Consider the following 17,441-nt stretch of genomic DNA (forward strand, 5'->3'; position numbering starts at 1 on the left):
TATACACTAAAAATTCTATTTTCATTAGTAAACAAGACACAAATTCCTACAAGTACATAAATTCTCCTGGGAGTCTAGAAACGCATACTGGCAGGATATTTTTAAATGACTAAACCAATCATACCACTTGCCCAGAAGACAGACATCATTTGAGCAAGCCTCTCTTTCAGTCATAATACACACAGGTAATAAAAATCTTGGTATGAAGATCAATGAAAATAAGCGCCATTTAGTTTTTAGCAAGAAACAGACAAATGTACAAAAAGAAATTGCACTCCTAAGAACTACAAGAGTAACTCCTAAACCAGTTTCTTCATTAAAACTGGAAAAACACACCCATTGAAGAACAGGACTACTGATGTGAAGACTTAGGGAAGATAAGTTTTTTACTGGTAAGACAAAGTAACAAAAGTCAACTAGAAGCAATGGTTTTTTGGTTTTGGGTTTTGTTTTTTTTTTTTAAGCAATGGTTTTAAAAAAAAAATGGTTTTTAAAAATGGTTTTTAAAAAATGGTTTTAAAAAACCATTTTAAAAAATGGTTTTTAAAAAAAATGATTTTTCTCAACCTGCATGGGGTACTAAGTTTAGAAAACAATTCTGTTTTATTACAATGCTCATTTCTTCTTACAATTTCTCACATACTCTAACAATAAGGTATGCATCCCTTGGTCTGTGCTTATCATTTAGTGACATTTTTAAGGTGACTGCTCCTTAAAGAGATTAACTAAAGAGCAAAGGAAATAAATGTAAAACATACTGCCACTGTCTTCAAGAATTCAGGAGTATTTTTAAAAAGAAAAATACTGACACATTCTGTATAAAAATTGTATGAGTAACACTGATTAGGTTCTGTAACCTCAACACCAAAAAATAAGTACCCACAAGTATCTTAGAAACACATATTAAGAAAACACTATATTGAAGACAGGGTCTCTAAGTTCAAGTGCAGGGCTCCTCGATCTGAAGTCAGCGTCTACAGCAGCCACTTCATTAGATCAGGGAATGTGACCTTTGTCAGACGTTCTTCACTAAAATAACCTAGATAAAAACCAGTCATTTTAAAACTGAGCACATCTACTTTACACGCACAGAAGGGATTAAAGTATAAGACTTGAGTGAAAAACTGAAAATTGTCGTTTAACGGTCCTCATGCCGCAAAGGATTTAAACTGAAGACAGCACTTACAAAGGATCGGCTTATAAAAATAAGCAGTTAATTAAAACAATGTTATAACAGCACTTCCCAATGTTGAAAGCCACAGACTAGGTGTTTGGACCAACACTGCAGTCTGAACTTCTGCCAAGTCTACTACTAGGAAAGTCTTTGCAAAACACACTAACTTTTATTTATCCTCCTGCTTCTGACCTACTTCGGACTCCAACTTTTAAAGCATATAAAAGAAATTGACATACAGCTGGGAATGCTCAAACTGAAGAAAAATAAAACGGGATACAGTCTCATCTACAAAATAAGGAGATTAGACAGAGATCAGTAAAGTCCTTTTCAGTCCTAAAATTTTATTATTTTTATTGTGAGAACACCAAAAATCTTATCACAAACTGCATAAACGTTCAGCTTCCAAAAATCAGTGATAATGGTTTTAAAGGGGGCTGGGGGTGGGGGAAGTAAAAGATGAATCTTTTGAAGCAGAATCAGCTATCAAGAGTAGCTCAAAAACTAACAGCCTTGACCAGGTCAGAGTTCCATGCAACAAAAACGTGAGTTCCTGAGGCAGGGGGTGATTGCCCTCCTTTCCTCCGTTTTTGTGAAAATGATTTTTCTCAACCTGCATGGGGTACTAAGTTTAGAAAACAATTCTGTTTTATTACAATGCTCATTTCTTCTTACAATTTCTCACATAAACTCACATTAAAAAATTAGATATCTTTACATTCAATGATTTATCTCCATTTGACAAAACTAAAAGCAAAATTCAATTAGTAATTATTCATTTGAATGAACCGTCCTTAAAACTATATTATGAACAACTCAAGTTGTACATAAACAATGAACTGTACTCATTCCCTAATGTGTCTGAGCAAAGTGTGCTCTTCTGGGCCCGCATCAGATCACTGGAGCAAGCAAACTGACTTGTCTTCCAAGGCCCAGTCCTCGTCCAGGGGGAGAAAAAGGCCTAATACAACTATTACAAAGATTAAAGGAGGTTCATGTGTGCGGAGTACCCAGCACACTGCCAGAAATCATTATTGCTGTTAACTTTTACTTATAAGATGGGCTTTCGGTAGCATTTTGAGAGTCGAAATGGGTGGCAAAAAGTAAGTATTCCATGTGTGCCTACTTCTCCAAATCTCTAAGATTTATCCTTCCAGGGAGAACAAACAAGGTTTCTTTTTCCTTTACGCTCGAAATTTCCAAAAGGTCACCAGACAAAACTTTCAAAAGAATTACTTAGAAGCCCCATCCTTCTCCCTTTTGAGAACATTCTGACTAGGGTAGAAACGAATCCTTCACCCTTGGTATATTAATAAAGTCATTTACCTCTAATAGGTAGGCCCTGACCTGTCCCAGATGATGCGGAAGTTGTTAGCAGCATAGAATACATATTTACACAACTGCAAGCCCAAGCTTTAAAGAGCTGTCACCTGACAAAATGAACAAATGACTAAGAATCATTCCAAGTCATGTGTCACCACCAAGACCACCAGGGCATGAGCACAATCATCACAGGACCAAGCTACTGTGACAGGACTGACAAGTCTCTGAGGACAGCATGTCTCATGTGCTAGCCCATTACTGCTTATTACAATTTTTTGTTAAGTATCATATCCTCACTGAAAACGTATTTTAGAGTAGATCCCACTGTCTAGATGCTTCCTGTGTTTAGACACTCAGAGAAACAACTATCCACTGTGTGGTATAATGTAAACTCCCAAATTACTTCCTTCCTTCTTCTTGTTTGGGTGCCCATTCCAATAGCATTCCACCTACTACGTCGTGTTTTTCTGTATAGACAGGTACTTACACTGCAGTGCTTTACCCAAAACCCTACTGATCAGTTCGATACTGTTTTTCAGATTCTGCCATTTTCTTTTCTTTTTTTTTTTTTTTAAACAGGCTCCACACTGGGCAGGGGGGGGGGGGCCCTCTGAACTCACAACCCTGAGATCAAGACCTGAGCTGAGATCAAGAGTCAGACACTTAACCAACTGAGCCATCCAGGTGCCCCAGGCTTCTGCCATTTTCTTTTCATTTTACTGCCACTGTGTTTTTTATGTCTTTTAATTATAAAACCTGCCATACATTTATTGCCTTCTTTTGAAAATAGGATTAAGATCTATCACTTTCCTTTAGAAAATGCTATAGAAAAGGACTTCTGATCTCTCAACATTGAATTTAAAAATTCTCAGAGAGCCTTAGCTTTTGAACAAAATGTTCAAATAACAAAAAACTTCCTTAGTCCATGAACATGAATGAAAAGGAAACATTTCTTATAGCATAGCTAATTTATATTAAGGGGCGGAAAAAAAACTGTGAGTCAGAAAGCCTTGCTTTAAACAGTGATCTGATGAGGCCGTTAAAGAGCATTTAACTTAACAGTTTTTTTTAATCAACAATCCTATAAAAATCTACACAACTACCTGGTAACAGTAAAAATATATGCTAAACACTACAGTTCTCATATAGGAGTAACTAGTAGGTTGCCTAAGGCAGCCACTAACAGTTGCACATGAAAAAGAAAGAACAATAAAAACATGGACATCCTGAGGTAAATGACTTCCTATCAATAACCAACCAACATTGCAACAGCAAAAACCAGAATGCACTGATAATTACTACAGTGCGTGAGTTAACCAACCTCCCTGGTCCCGCGCAATGAGCTCACAGAAGTCAGGATGTGCACGGGCTGTATCCTTCGCTGCTTCCATTCTTGGTTTAAGATTTCCGTTCTTTCCAAAATTTTCTGACGATTGGAACTAAACATACTCTTTAAAAAAATGAAGGAGAGGAGAAGAGAAATTGTTCATTGTTAGAAAATGTACAGTATCTCTAACGCAGGTTAAAATCTAGTGATTTCTCAAAAATAACAGGAGCATTCCTTCAAACACATATAGATTTTACACTAAACTGTAGTTTCCCACATTCGAATAACACAAAAGCACCACACGGATTATTTTATTAAGAATGGGCAGGGACCAGAAAAATCATTCCATCTTTTGTTATCATATAAAAACAAAATCACAATGACTTTAGAAACATAAAACCCTGAAACACATCCCTTTATATTTGGGTCCGGAATCTGCATGTGCAACACAAAGGATACACTAAAAAGATAGTGATTTCAAAGCAGAGTGACTAGCCATTAGATTACAATCTTTCCATTCTCGTTACCGTGCCTGGGACCATCTTTAGGTTAATTAAGACAGATCAAGGCCCTGGGTTTCCCAGCCTTCATTTATCTTACTACAAATATGACCTTGGCTGAAAATGGACTTATCTTGCAAATTGAAACTTATCTTGGGGGGAAGGGGGGGGACAATCCTTAACCTTAACCATGGGTGCGCTCCACAGAAGATAAAAGCTGTACCTTCACTTCGTCAGCCCGCCTGAACCGCTTGAGCTGCCGCAGCCGCATGTACTCTGATTTTACACGCTTGCGCCAACAAACCGGTCCCTTCTCAGATTTCTTCCCAGTCTGGCCCATGATTATTCTAAAAGCAATGGTTTCATATTAAAATCACTAATCTAACCAGCCTGAATATGATCACTTGTGCTTTCATCCCCAGCAAACTAACAATCAACAAAAAAAACAGTACATGATGCCGGTGACACGTGCGAGAAGGGTGCTCACATGGGCTGCAGGGTTACATCCGTAAAACAGTTCGTTCACCATCTAAGTTTTGATTGAATACAACTTTTAAAAGATATTTTTATTGACAAAGTTTCTCCACTCCTAAAAAGCAGCAGTCTTACAGAAACGTGATCCCATAACGGAAGCTAGTTTTTAGTCTATGAGATCCACACTTCTGGAGGAAAAAAAATGTAGACATGTTACTCTAAGTTGTTCATCATTAAGTCAGCAGGTACAGGCATAAATGAATAACATAACTGAAAGAGAAACGTGAAAAAGAAAAATTTACATGCAGCAATAAAGTAAAAAACATACAGTACAACGTACAACAAACGTACAAATGAAAGCAGCCCCCTGCACACACTTTCAACCGTGCTTCTTGCCATCAACACTGAGAAGTCTGCTTCTGCCTCTTGTACACCTTTACTCACATGAGGGGTTTCTCGGCTAGCAAACCAAAAATGCAGCAAATGCCAAGTAAATTCTTCAGCTTTATCTTCAGTTGCAGGCTCTAGGAACCAATTATGTTTAAATGTGGGGACACTCTATAGTCCCCCAGGTGCCTAAGTCATACTACAGAGTCGCCGTTTTAAGTCTAAACAAGTGTCCTCTTCTAGAACATTTGCTTCTCAAAGTATTAAAACCACACTTGTACCTTCAAAAGATTAGGACATTTCTCTGTCCGACGGCGCAAAGGTGGTGCCACATTAAGGATGTTTGCTTTAATTTATCTAAGAACAAAGGAAAGCCAGAATTTTTTAAATAAAAGGGAAGGGGGAGACTGACATTCTGGAAAGAGCCACTGAGCAGCAGAGGGGATTAGACGGGGCTGCAGTAGTCTTTACACAAGAGGAGGACAGCTTCTCCCACCACACTGGTGGTGAGGAAAGTAAAGGAATTCAAGAGTCACTTAAGAGAAAACTTGGTGGTGACTTAAATATGGGAGTGGATGGTGTTCTGGCTTGAATAGCCAGTAACTGAGTCGGGCTTCATTCACCTGTCCACATAAAACCCTCGGGCACAGAGAAGTCACCTAAGGAGACAAGATTTAGAGAAAACAGCCCAGAGGTCCGTGGGTAACTTTCTATCAGAATGCCCACCCACCAATGACAAAGAAAGCAGCCCCGTGGATCACTCAGGCGGAAAGAGGGCACCATAAGCACAGGATAATGGACTAGTAGGAACCAGGCCCTGAACAGACAAAGAGAAATGACACAGAACTGGCCCTTGTGCAGCTTAGGTCCCACCCAACAAGCTGAAGAGAAGAAAATACAGTATGAAATATACAGGGAAAAGTCCAGGAGAGGGAGTGGCAGGAAAGGCGACAACTCAACCTTCAAAGTTAAGCTGGATTTCCAAAGGCCAAGAAAGAACAGAAGGGACCCTAAGGTATGAGCAGGGCGCAGCTGGATATGGGGCTCTGCCAAGATAACAAAGATGGACACCAAACTAGCTGAAGACCCTAAATTACAAGCACTGGGGGAATGAGAAGAATGAAGAGATTTCAGAACTTGAGCTAAATCAGTTGGATGAGGCCACAGAGAGAACTGAGAAGGTTCCAAGCGTGACCCTGCCTTTGGGAGCAAAGGTGGACCCAGAAAGACTGGACTCAGGAAAATGACCCCATCTTTGAGGCAAAGTACAAGTGAGGATGACAGAAGATGGTGAGGTAGGCCTAAAAGACACCGAAGTCAGGAAAAAAATGGGCTTTATTTAAGAAATAACTGTTGCAATCGTTTGCTTTCATATCTGCTAGTTAACAGATGAGCTCAAGTAAGTCTATGCAAATTATTTTCAGACCTGTAGCACTTCAAAGGCCTAGGAACTAGAAGGGAAAGCCATCAGATAAAAAGGGATTATCTTGCTTCATTAGCTCCCAGACTAATCCACAACTAGCCCATCTGTGGCCTTGACAAATTCTTGGTCCTTTGGAGGTAGTGCCCCTGCACCTGACGAACCTTGGGAGCAGGATCATGGCACTAACTTGCCACCAGCGTGCAATACCCGGGAGTACCACAGTTCATTTCTTTAAGGTGCACATCTTCTGTGCTGGTGAAGAGATATCGTTACATCAGTTAGCATTTCGTGTTTTCATACTAGAACCCTCCCTGTGGAAGAGTCTGGAGTCCCTTCCATGGTGTTCCTACCATTATAGTAACAACATCTCTGATGAAGTATGTCACAACAAAGTCTCTCTGACCAAAGGTATAATTGTACAAGTTGCAAGAACAGAACAGAACATTTCAAAATTGATTCTGGAACCAACCTCTCTGTAAGATGGCATGTATGGCAAGATTTCCATGTTTAGAAAATTTCACACAGTTCCTCCAAATAAAGAAGTATATAAATGAAGGTGTTAAGCTATAGGATGATCTGGTAAATATGCACAATAGTGAGGAAATAAGAAAAATTACGGTATGGGTGCCTGGGTGGCTCAGTTGGTTAAGCGGCTGCCTTCGGCTCAAGTCATGATCCTGGAGTCCTGGGATCAAGTCCCATATCGGGCTCCCTGCTCGGCACAGAGTCTACCTCTGCCTCTGACCCCCCCTCCCCTCATGTGCGCTCTCTCTCTCTCTCAAATGAATAAATAAAATCTTAAAAAAAAAAAGAAAAATTATGGTAATTCACCTATGGGAAATTATCCAAATACAAGGATCATGACCTCTGAATAACAATCTAAGAAATAAATCTAAAAGTGTGCAGCCTGTTCTTTGAACACACAGGGATAAAAAGGCTGGTCGACTAAAAAAGTAATGAAATTTAAGGTACCATTTAGAAGAAGGTTTTACATCAAATAAATCCCCTCCCACTATCATAGCATTTACAACATATTAAAATCGTATTTTCATGTTTTTCACTCCAATTCATCCCCACTGGAAGTTCTTCAGTAGCAAGAACCATTCTTACTCATTTTAAAATCTCAGAGCCTGGCTGTGTGCCTGGCAAATACATGGTCTTTTTGAGAGAGAGAAAGAGAGAGCGCTCGCGCGTGCGCACACAACTTGGGGGGAGGGGCAGAGGGAGAAATAGGCTCCCCACTGAGCAGGAAGCCCTGATGCGGGGCTCGATCCCAGGACCCTGAGATCGTGACCGACAGAGCCACCCAGGTGCCCCTGGCAAATACATTTTAAAACAAAAACAAAACACGTCTACTAACATATACCAATGGTGAACTGCTCACAAAGTCTAGGTGTGCCACAAGGTATGAAAAGGAAGGGTGGGGACTCCCAGGCGTGGGCAAGGAAAATGAGGGAAATGTACCCCACCACCAAGAAACCGCCAAGGAGATGAGTCTCAGGGACAATTCAGACCCCATGGTCAAGAGATCCTAAATATAAAACCTGGAGCTTCTGGAATTTCTTTTTACTAAGGAAGTATTATAGGGATAACATCAGTACCTCCAAGTTGGTTGCAAACACCAAACACACAGAATCACCTAGTTCTAAGCATGCAGTAAGCCTCCAAATGTCAGCCAGCCCCTCACCCTTCCCAGTCAATGAAAGCCTCGAATCAGGTCTTCTGACTCCGCTTTCCACCATACCACAGCCCAGTAAGTTCCAAACATTCATATAATGGCAGAAAGAAACCTGTATTAAAATAACGTGCCATTAAATGGATGAGGATTGGGGCGCTGGGTGGCTTAATCAGTTAAACGTCAGACTCTTGGTTTCGGCGCAGGTCATGATCTCATCGTCATGGGATCGAGCCCCACGCCTGGCTCTGAGTGTGGAGCCAGCTTCAGATTCTCTCTCCCTCTCTGTCCTGCTCTATCAAATAAATAAATAAAATACTTAAAAATAAATAAATAAATTTTAAAAATGGATGAGGATTTGTAAATACATCCAATTTTTAGATTTCTCATTCAAAAGATTTGTTTAGTTTCATAAGTAAAATGGCACTAGTAGGATTTTTGTCCAGGATATGAAAAGGACTTCTCTCCTTCAAAACTGAGTACAGTTTGAGTCGTTAAAACGCAAGACTCTACCCATATACAGTAAAACTAAAACAACAGGTGTTAATTCAAGAGAAACCAGATTATGGTAGGAAACCACCAAAACCTTCAAACAATGCAGTAACACCTTACAGATTAATATACTTTACATAAAATTAAGGAAAATTACATAGTCTACAGTCTACTTTATGAATCAAACCAAGCTCCAATAGCTCGCACACCATGCCCTTGTAACCCAGCTTTGCCCCACCAGAGCAGACATGGTGTCGTCTGTGCCACCCCGCCCGCATCAGCTCACCTTCCCACCAATCCTTCTCTGGGGACTACCACCTACATGGCACCAGGGCCACCTCTTCCTGCCGAAAGTCACCAGTACACACTGGATACATGACCAGACTGGTCTGGTCACAGGGAAAAATCTCAGGAGGCTCCCTGCAAAGTGAGGACAAGAAGGCTCACTCTTTTCCACTTAGATTCAAACCTGGATATACATTGCCCAAACAATTGCTGGAATCCAACTCACAAACATGAGAGAAGAACCTGCAAAAAACAGTCAATAACAGCTAAAGAAAAAACACCCAAAGCCAAGAAATGGACTCTAATCACCTCACCAAGCCCTGAACCAGGCGTGCTTTGCCAAACCCAACTCCAGAACTTCAGTTACATGAGCCAAGAAAATCCGTTTTTTTTTTTTCTTAAACCAGTTTGGATTAGGTGTTCTTGCCACATGAAATACAGAGGGGTCTGAGATACATTCTTGGTACCGACATTACATGTACAACAATGCCTGAAGTAACAGAGATGTGCTCTGGTGACCACTTTCTCAGTGTGACTCTGCTCTCTGCATACCTGGTAAGGAACACCATCCTCTCGGGTTTAAACAGCCTCAGTGATGTGCCAGGACACAAGTCTCCACCTCCTGGAGGACGAGGGCACAAAGCCCAAGAATCAGCTTTCTTCTCCCTCAGGTCCAACCTGTGAAGGGCCTTTACCTGAGGTGACATCCTTGCCCCTCCCTACTGAGTGACCAATGACAAAGAATTAAAAAAAAAAAAGTTCCCTAGGCATTTGCAGTTCCTCTGATGCCTTTCTTTAGAGGTTCTTCATTCCTAAATGATTTGCTGAATCAAGGCACTGGCCATTTTTTTAGTCTTGCTGGGTTCTGTTTCTACTTAAGAAAACTAAATAATAAACTACATGTACTACTTAGCCTAACTAAATTAATAGCATTACCTCTGACTCTTTACTGACTATCAGACTCAGTAAGGTCAAATCCAAACCTAACAAAATTTAAGTAACACGACTGCAATATTCTTGATGTCCTTCCCTAACCCAAGATGTCTTTTTACTTCCCAGTGAGACTGCCATCAAATTGCCAACTGAAAAACTGCCAGTCTTCAAGTGTTTGTTTCAAATGCTTTGATGGTAGCTGTTCATCTCATTTAATAATTTCATCTTTTTATTTTTTTAAGTTGAGCTCTGTGCCCAACGTGGGGCTCAAACTCATGACCCCTAGATCAAATCTCATGCTCTGACTGAGCCAGCCAGGCACCCCAATTTTTTTAAGATTTATTTATTAATTTTAGAGAGAGAGAGAGAAAAAGAATCCTCAAGCAGACTCCCCACTGAGCCCTGAGCACAGAGCCCAGTGGGGGCTGAGATCATGACCTGAGCCAAAATCAAGAGCTGGCCCCTTTAACAACTGAGCCACCCAGGCGCCCCTCATTTATTTTTTGAATTAAAATCCACTGCTTTAAAAAACTCAAAAATAGGGCGCCCGGGTGGCTCAGTTGGTTAAGCGACTGCCTTCGGCTCAGGTCATGATCCTGGAGTCCCAGGATCGAGTCCCGCATCGGGCTCACTGCTCAGCAGGGAGTCTGCTTCTCCCTCTGACCCTCGCTCCTCTCATGTGCTCTCTCTCTCTCTCTCTCTCTCTCATTCTCTCTCTCAAATAAATAAAATCTTTAAAAATAAAAAAATCAAAAATAAATTAACAGTAATTAAGATTTGTAGGTAAGGAAGAAAAAATATAGAGAGAATTTAGAGAGACATATAAATGTTACCCTTGGTAAAAGATAAAAATTAATTACCTGAGAAGCAGATCTTATGCCGAAGGGGAAATAATGACAATGTGGCCTGTGAAAAGGAAGACAGAGAGTGAGGGGTCCAGTGGCCCAGCCCTTCGGCACTGCAAGCTGCACTAGGGGTTGCCTCAGGCCATCACTCAAGTGTCAGGTCTATCCGGATTCTGAGGCCCGGCTATGTTCTAGCTCAGCCAAAGCTGGAACAATTTGAGTAGCAAAGTAAGTCACAACGTTATTTTATTATAACCAATTACCAAAATAAGTATCCATGAGTCCATGATATAAATAAGTGATTAACAAGTAAATGGGGGAAGAAGGGACAAATCTTCCTCACAGGGAATTCCAAATAGTAATACTACCTGTTCCCTTCTCTAACCTGGGAGGTCGGACTCGGGTCCCTTCCCCACGAGCAGGGCTAGACTCAGTCACTCACTTCCACAGCAGAGTGTGCTGTGGGAAACAGTAATATCCCAGCAGAGAAGCCTGGAAGGCACCACCCTCACCCCAAACGATTATGGATAAAAGATCAGGGACAAGCCATGTTGCCATCGTGTACCCCCCTAACGTGATGTGATAAGGACATTTCACCTTTGTGGTATTCTTTCCCAAAACCTCATAACCCATAACCTCAGTCTTAGCGCACAAAAACATCAGATAAACCCAAACTGAAGGACATTTCTACAAAATACCTCACCAATATTCCTCAAAACTATCAAGAGATCATGAAAACAATGAGAGGCCTGAAGAACCATCACAGATCTGAAGGCCTAAGGAGATAACTAAATGCTGTGTGGCGCCCTGGCCTGGATCCCGGGACAGAAAAAGGGTATCAGTGGAAAAACTGGTAAAATCCAAATAAAGTCTCCAGTTTAATTAATAGTAACATACTGACACTGGTTTCTACGTTTGATAAATGTACCAGGGTTACAGAAATCTAAACTTATTCCACAATAAAGTTTAAAAGAAAAAAAGAAAGAGGGAATTAAATTATACAACAACCCAATGTAAAAACATTCACTTTTAAAATGACATCCACTTGGGCGCCTGGGTGGCTCAGTTGGTTAAGCGACTGCCTTCGGCTCAGGTCATGATCCTGGAGTCCCGGGATCGAGTCCCACATCGGGGTCCCTGCTCAGCAGGGAGTCTGCTTCTCCCTCTGACTCTCTTCCCTCTCGTGCTATCTCTCATTCTCTCTCTCTCAAATAAATAAAATCTTTAAAAAATAAAATAAAATAAAATAAAATAAAATGACATCCACTTCTGGGGCACCTGGCTGGCTCCACTGGTGGAAGCATGTGACTCCCAATCTCAGGGTTAAAAGTATGGGCCCCGAGTGTAGAGATTACTTAAAAACAAAATCTTTAATTTAAATAGATACAATTAAATAAATTTTAAAAATAAAATGACATCCACTTTTAAAAATTATAAACAGAACAAAACCACATAAAAAATGTGATATAAAATGTTAAACAGGAGGAAAAAAAACAAAAAAAAGTGCACCAATGATTAGAACTATTTAAAAACAGTTGGTTAAGCGGTTCTTGGTTTCCGCGCAGGTCGTGACCTCAGGGTCGTGAGATTGAGCCCCAAGTCGGGCTCCACACTCAGCTTAGAGTCTGCTTAAGACTCTCTCTTCCCCTGCCCCTCCCCGTCCCAGCACGTGTACTTGCTCTCTCTAAAATAAATAAATCTTTAAAAAGTTAAAAACACGTAGTAATTAAGGCAGTTGGTACTTTTATAAACCTTAACTTCAAACAAAATTGAGGGAAAATTCCCGCGTATAATTGTACTATTTTAAAACTCAGATAACATTATACTTGAACAATTTAAAAGGAGGAAAAAAAAAAAAACTCCATAAAAGCTTTAAGATGGTGTCTACTTAAAAAGATAATGCACATTTAGGCTACACTAATAGAAATACAGAATCTGAACCAAGGAAAGTAATCGTGCCCTGGTTTCACATGCACTGATCAGAAGAACCAAAAGGATTCCACACAATTCAAATCTAGTTTAGCTGTGCTTAAGATGGTCAGAGAAACATCTCTGCCCCAGCTGGGAAGATAGCATCAAGCACATTACACAGAAGAGAGCATTTGAGTTTAGAGTGTGAATAGAGAGAAGTGTTAATCTACATTCACTCATTCAACACCTATTTAGTGAACATCCCACACATACCAGGTACTATTATAGAAACTGAACACTTAGCAGTAAATACAAAAATCTGTAACCCCAGAGAACTTAAAACCTACTTGGATGGAAATGATCAAAAACAAAGTAAAATGGTTAGTATGCAAGACAGTGCTGAATGCTATGAAAGAAACCAAACAGGTAAGTACGGTAAGGCAGGTATGGTCAGTTGACAAAGGAACCTGTGCCGGGGGGCACTCAGCACCCTACGCGTGTTGCAAAGCCAAGGGGATACAGAGATCCCACCAACCAGCAAACCCAGTAGTAAAATATGCAGCACAATATTTTCCAGTAAAAGATTCCAAAATAATTGGATTAAATATTTACTCAATGTAGATCTCACCACTCCACAATGCTCCAGTGACCAACACAGCTTCACAGGATATCAACTGGCATTAAAACCGGCATTCAAGGACTGCTAGGTGCCACCACTCAGGTTAACTACTAGGTCTGATTATCCTGAAAGTTAACTTGCCATTTTATAAAATATATTTATGCAAATAGCCATGAGCTGTGTTAGTATTATTAAGCCAAATTAAATAAACAGATTTATTATAAAACTGGTCCTGAGGCTATGGCATTGTTACAAGCTCTCCTGTTGGCTATTCAGCTTTAACCAAATAGCATCATTAAATATGTGCTGCTGATACGACTAGTGTTTAATTTGTAGTAACTCCACTTTGGTTTTACCATAAGAAGATTTTATCTGTACATTTTCAAGGAACTTATAAATAAAGTCAAGTCAACCCTCGGATTAGATTTAACACTCAAATTTGAAAAACATATTAGGAAAAACTGGAGCACTGAAGTAATTCAGGAATAAAGTGAGATGGGCTCTGACTGGGGGTTGACGGCAATGTGAATGAAGAAAAAAGATACCAAGAGATACTCTAAAATTAAAAACCCCAAAATTAAATCCAAAAAAATAACTAAATTAAGAATCCAGATGCACTTATGTGAAGAGAAAAAAAAAAGATCAAAAGAGGAAGAATTTGGAACTTAGGATGCAAACTGAGACGTTAATTCCTCACATGGCCATTCCTAGCACAGACAAGCAGAATGATGGGCAGTTAGAGGAAACACACCATTCTTCTCAAGCATCTGGTCTCAGGACCTCTTTAGTTTCTCTGGGCTATAACTATGGGTATTTAGCATCTTAGAAATTACAACCTGAGAAATTTTTAAAACCTAACTCATTTAAAAATAGTAACAGCAAACCTTTCCATGTTAAGAGAAATAACACATTTTAATTTAAAAACTATTTTCCTTTCTAAAACAAAAAAAAAAAATCAGTGAGTGGTATTGTTTTACATTTTTGCCCATTTTTTTAAATATCTGTCTTAACAGAAGACAGCTGGATCTTATCTGCTTCTGCATTCAATCTGTTCCAATATGTTGTTTTGGTTAAAGAATATGAAAAAAATCCATTTCCAAACAGGCATTTAGCTAGAAAATGGACGAGTATTTGAACAGCCTTTTGAGGTAATTGTGGATCTCATGCTTTGGTATTAGACCAAAACTGTTCTATGAAAAAGTGACTAGTTGAGCTTGCAATTCAACCTCCTAAGTGCTTTTCCTCAAGACAACACTGTTCTTCGGTAAGCCATGGTGGTTTCTTAAGATTAGTTGCAATGTAGAATCTGAAATTCTATCAATAAACTTTCTGAACTCTGCTACATTAAAATTCGTTGGTCTATCCATTTCAAATGGATCTTTAACCTGTGCATGACTTTATAGCATCATCAATCCTCACCTGAAAAATATTGGTCCACTGGGTTATGCAGATTTTCCAGAAATTGACATATTTCCAAAAATCATATTTGGTAAATCCAGTGATCTCATCAGAAAAGTCTTTTAAGTATTTACTGGGAAGCTGTCAAGCTCTCGGTGACAGATACAAGTTTTCCAAAAATTCTATTTTTGCTTGTAAGCTCAAACATTCTCATCAGCAACAAATACAGTTGTTTTCCTTGAAGGACAGGCTCCCTTCACTGAAAAAAATGTTTGCCAAATACCCGTCTGAATAATCTTCGTTTGTCTGTCAACCCTTCTTTCAAGTAAGAATGTTCTCCATGAAAAAAGCAGCTAGGGCAGCTTGCAACTCAATCACCTAAGGGCCGTTCCTAGAGGCCATCCTTTGGACTTTGGTACACAGCAGAAACAATTTTCACACGGTCCCATCTCGCCACACAGAACATTTCAATAGTGTGCACTCAGGATCACGAGTAAATAAAATTAACAATCTTTATTACTTCATCAAGGATATTCTCTAGAACTGGTTTTTGATGTTTTGTTTTTTGGGTTTTTTGTTGTTGTTTTTTTACTCCAAGTGCTAAGGTGTCAATAGTTTTTACCTACCACTGTTTTTCCATCACTGGTGCATATGTGGACACGAGGAAGGAGGAAAAGAAAGTGGCAAATGACATTTTAGTATTATGACAAAGATAACCTCACAGACCCTCTGAGGTCCACAGACCAGACTTTGAGAAGAGCCACCACAGTATATCCAGATACCTTATAAATCAAATCGTTAACAATCCCTCCTTTTCATTTACCTCACAAAGTACCTAGAATGGGCAATATATTCAAAGTATATACTTCTAATACACTTCTAAAAGACACATAAGAATGAAGTCCTAGAAATCACCATTCTTGCAACTAAAACAAACAAAAAACCCCAAAATCCATGTGAAGAATATTTAATGAGGAATACTCTGCGCTGCCAAACTATAGAATCTAAATGGTAGTATGCCATACATCTATGCCAAATTAAAAGAGACTAATGTCTAACAAAATGCATTTTAAACAAATTGCTTGTTTCCACCCATCTGTCCTACCCTTCACCACTGTAAGAAGGTATCATCAGTGGTCATGGTCACTCCTCTGACTCCCCAGCTACCTAAAACCACCTCATCCTACCAACCAATGCCCCATTTACTCAGACTTACCCCTACCCCCATAAAAAAGAAAATACAGGCGCCTGGGTGGCTCAGTCAGTTGAGCGGCTGCCTTCGGCTCCCAGGATCCTGGGATAGAGCCCCGCATCCAGCTCCCTGCTGAACAAAGAGCCTGCTTCTCCCTCTCCCTCTGCCTGCCTCTCTGCCTACTTGTGCACTCTCTCTCTCTGTCAAACAAATAAAAAATAAATAAATAATCTTTAAAAAAAAGATAAAATAAAAATCTTGTTCTAGGGACCTTTTCAATTCCTAGAATGCCTCTATTTGTATTTAAAAAGGAGAAAAATGACAAAAATAGACAAGCTCACTACTGCTAGACCCAAGCATTCCACCCAAACAACTGCAAAACGCTAGAAGAAGAAACTTCTGAAATTTTGGTTTGAAGGACATGAGAAAGTCAGAAAGGAGAGTAATTATCAACCAGAATTTATGGGGCATTCTGAAAATGCTAAATCCTGTAATGCAACAGGCATCTTGGTGCCTGAACTTTAGCAGACCACTTGTACGTCCAACTACAGCTGAGCAAGTGTGATGAACAGCGTTTGTGCTAAAGAATCTTTAGGAAACAGATGAACCAGTGACTAGTGATCAGAAGAAATAAGGGCGAAAATACAGATCTTATTTGTAACCCTGAGTTAAGTAGTACTAAAAGGCACAGGAAAATTAGTGACATGGCAATCTTAATTGAACAGAAAACACTGACTTGATTGTCACAGAGAAAGTGAGTAGACTCTGCACTAATGCATTTTCCACAAAAATAAGATCACTCTCCTCCTTCCAGCAGAAGAGTAAACTAAACTCTAAGTTCAACATGGAGTCTACAGACCAGCATTCCTGTGTTTATCTGAAACACTATCAGTTTACAAAGACATGTCTTAGAGAAGAAATGGCCATCTAAATTTAAGCCAACTGGAGGGGGTGTCTGGCTAGCTCCGTTCGTTGATGGAGTGTGCAACTCAATCTCGGAGTCCTGAGTTCGAGCCCCATGCTAGGTGTAGAGATTACTTTTTAAAGTTTCACAAATTTAGGGGCACCTGGATGGTTCAGTTGTTAAGCGTCTGCCTTAGGCTCAGGTCATGATCTCAGGGTCCTGGGATCGAACCCCACATCAGGTTCCCTGCTCGGCGGGAAGCCTGCTTCTCCCTCTCCCACTCCCCCTGCTTGTGTTCCCTCTCTCGCTGTGTCTCTCTCTGTCAAATAAATAAATAAAATCTTTGAAAAAAAAAAAAGCTTCACAAATTTAAACTGGAGAATTGAACTATCATAAATGTTGTCAAGAATTTGCTTCAACAGGGGTACCTGGGTGTCGCAGGTGGTTGAGCCTCTGACTCTTGGTTTGGCTCAGTGTGTGATCTCAGGGTCCTGAGATCCACCCCCACATGGGGCTCCAGGCTGGGCTTGAGATTCTCTCTCCCTCTCCCTCTACCCCTCCTGCTCATGCTCTCTCTCT

At 40.0% G+C, this 17,441-nt stretch overlaps 1 protein-coding gene across 12 annotated transcripts in view; it reads right to left on the minus strand.

Moving 5' to 3' along the window:
- The window catches only part of EZH2 (enhancer of zeste 2 polycomb repressive complex 2 subunit), a 65,635-nt gene that overhangs the window by 34,314 nt on the left and 13,880 nt on the right, over window positions 1-17,441 (minus strand). For 6 of the 12 annotated variants that reach the window (XM_027574000.2, XM_027573996.2, XM_027573998.1 and 3 more), the window contains 2 exons: window positions 4,548-4,671; window positions 3,819-3,947 (listed from right to left, as the gene is read on the minus strand). In XM_027574000.2, the coding sequence (XP_027429801.1) occupies window positions 3,819-3,947; window positions 4,548-4,664 (246 nt within the window). In that variant the 5' untranslated portion in view covers window positions 4,665-4,671. Of the gene's footprint in view, window positions 1-3,818; window positions 3,948-4,547; window positions 4,672-10,853; window positions 10,899-17,441 lie in introns of those variants that run through there. The other 6 variants (XM_027574006.2, XM_027574004.2, XM_027574002.2 and 3 more) reach the window with 2 other exon arrangements.

Source organism: Zalophus californianus, chromosome 12 (assembly GCF_009762305.2).
Source record: "Zalophus californianus isolate mZalCal1 chromosome 12, mZalCal1.pri.v2, whole genome shotgun sequence".
Classification (NCBI taxonomy): Eukaryota; Metazoa; Chordata; class Mammalia; order Carnivora; family Otariidae; genus Zalophus; species Zalophus californianus.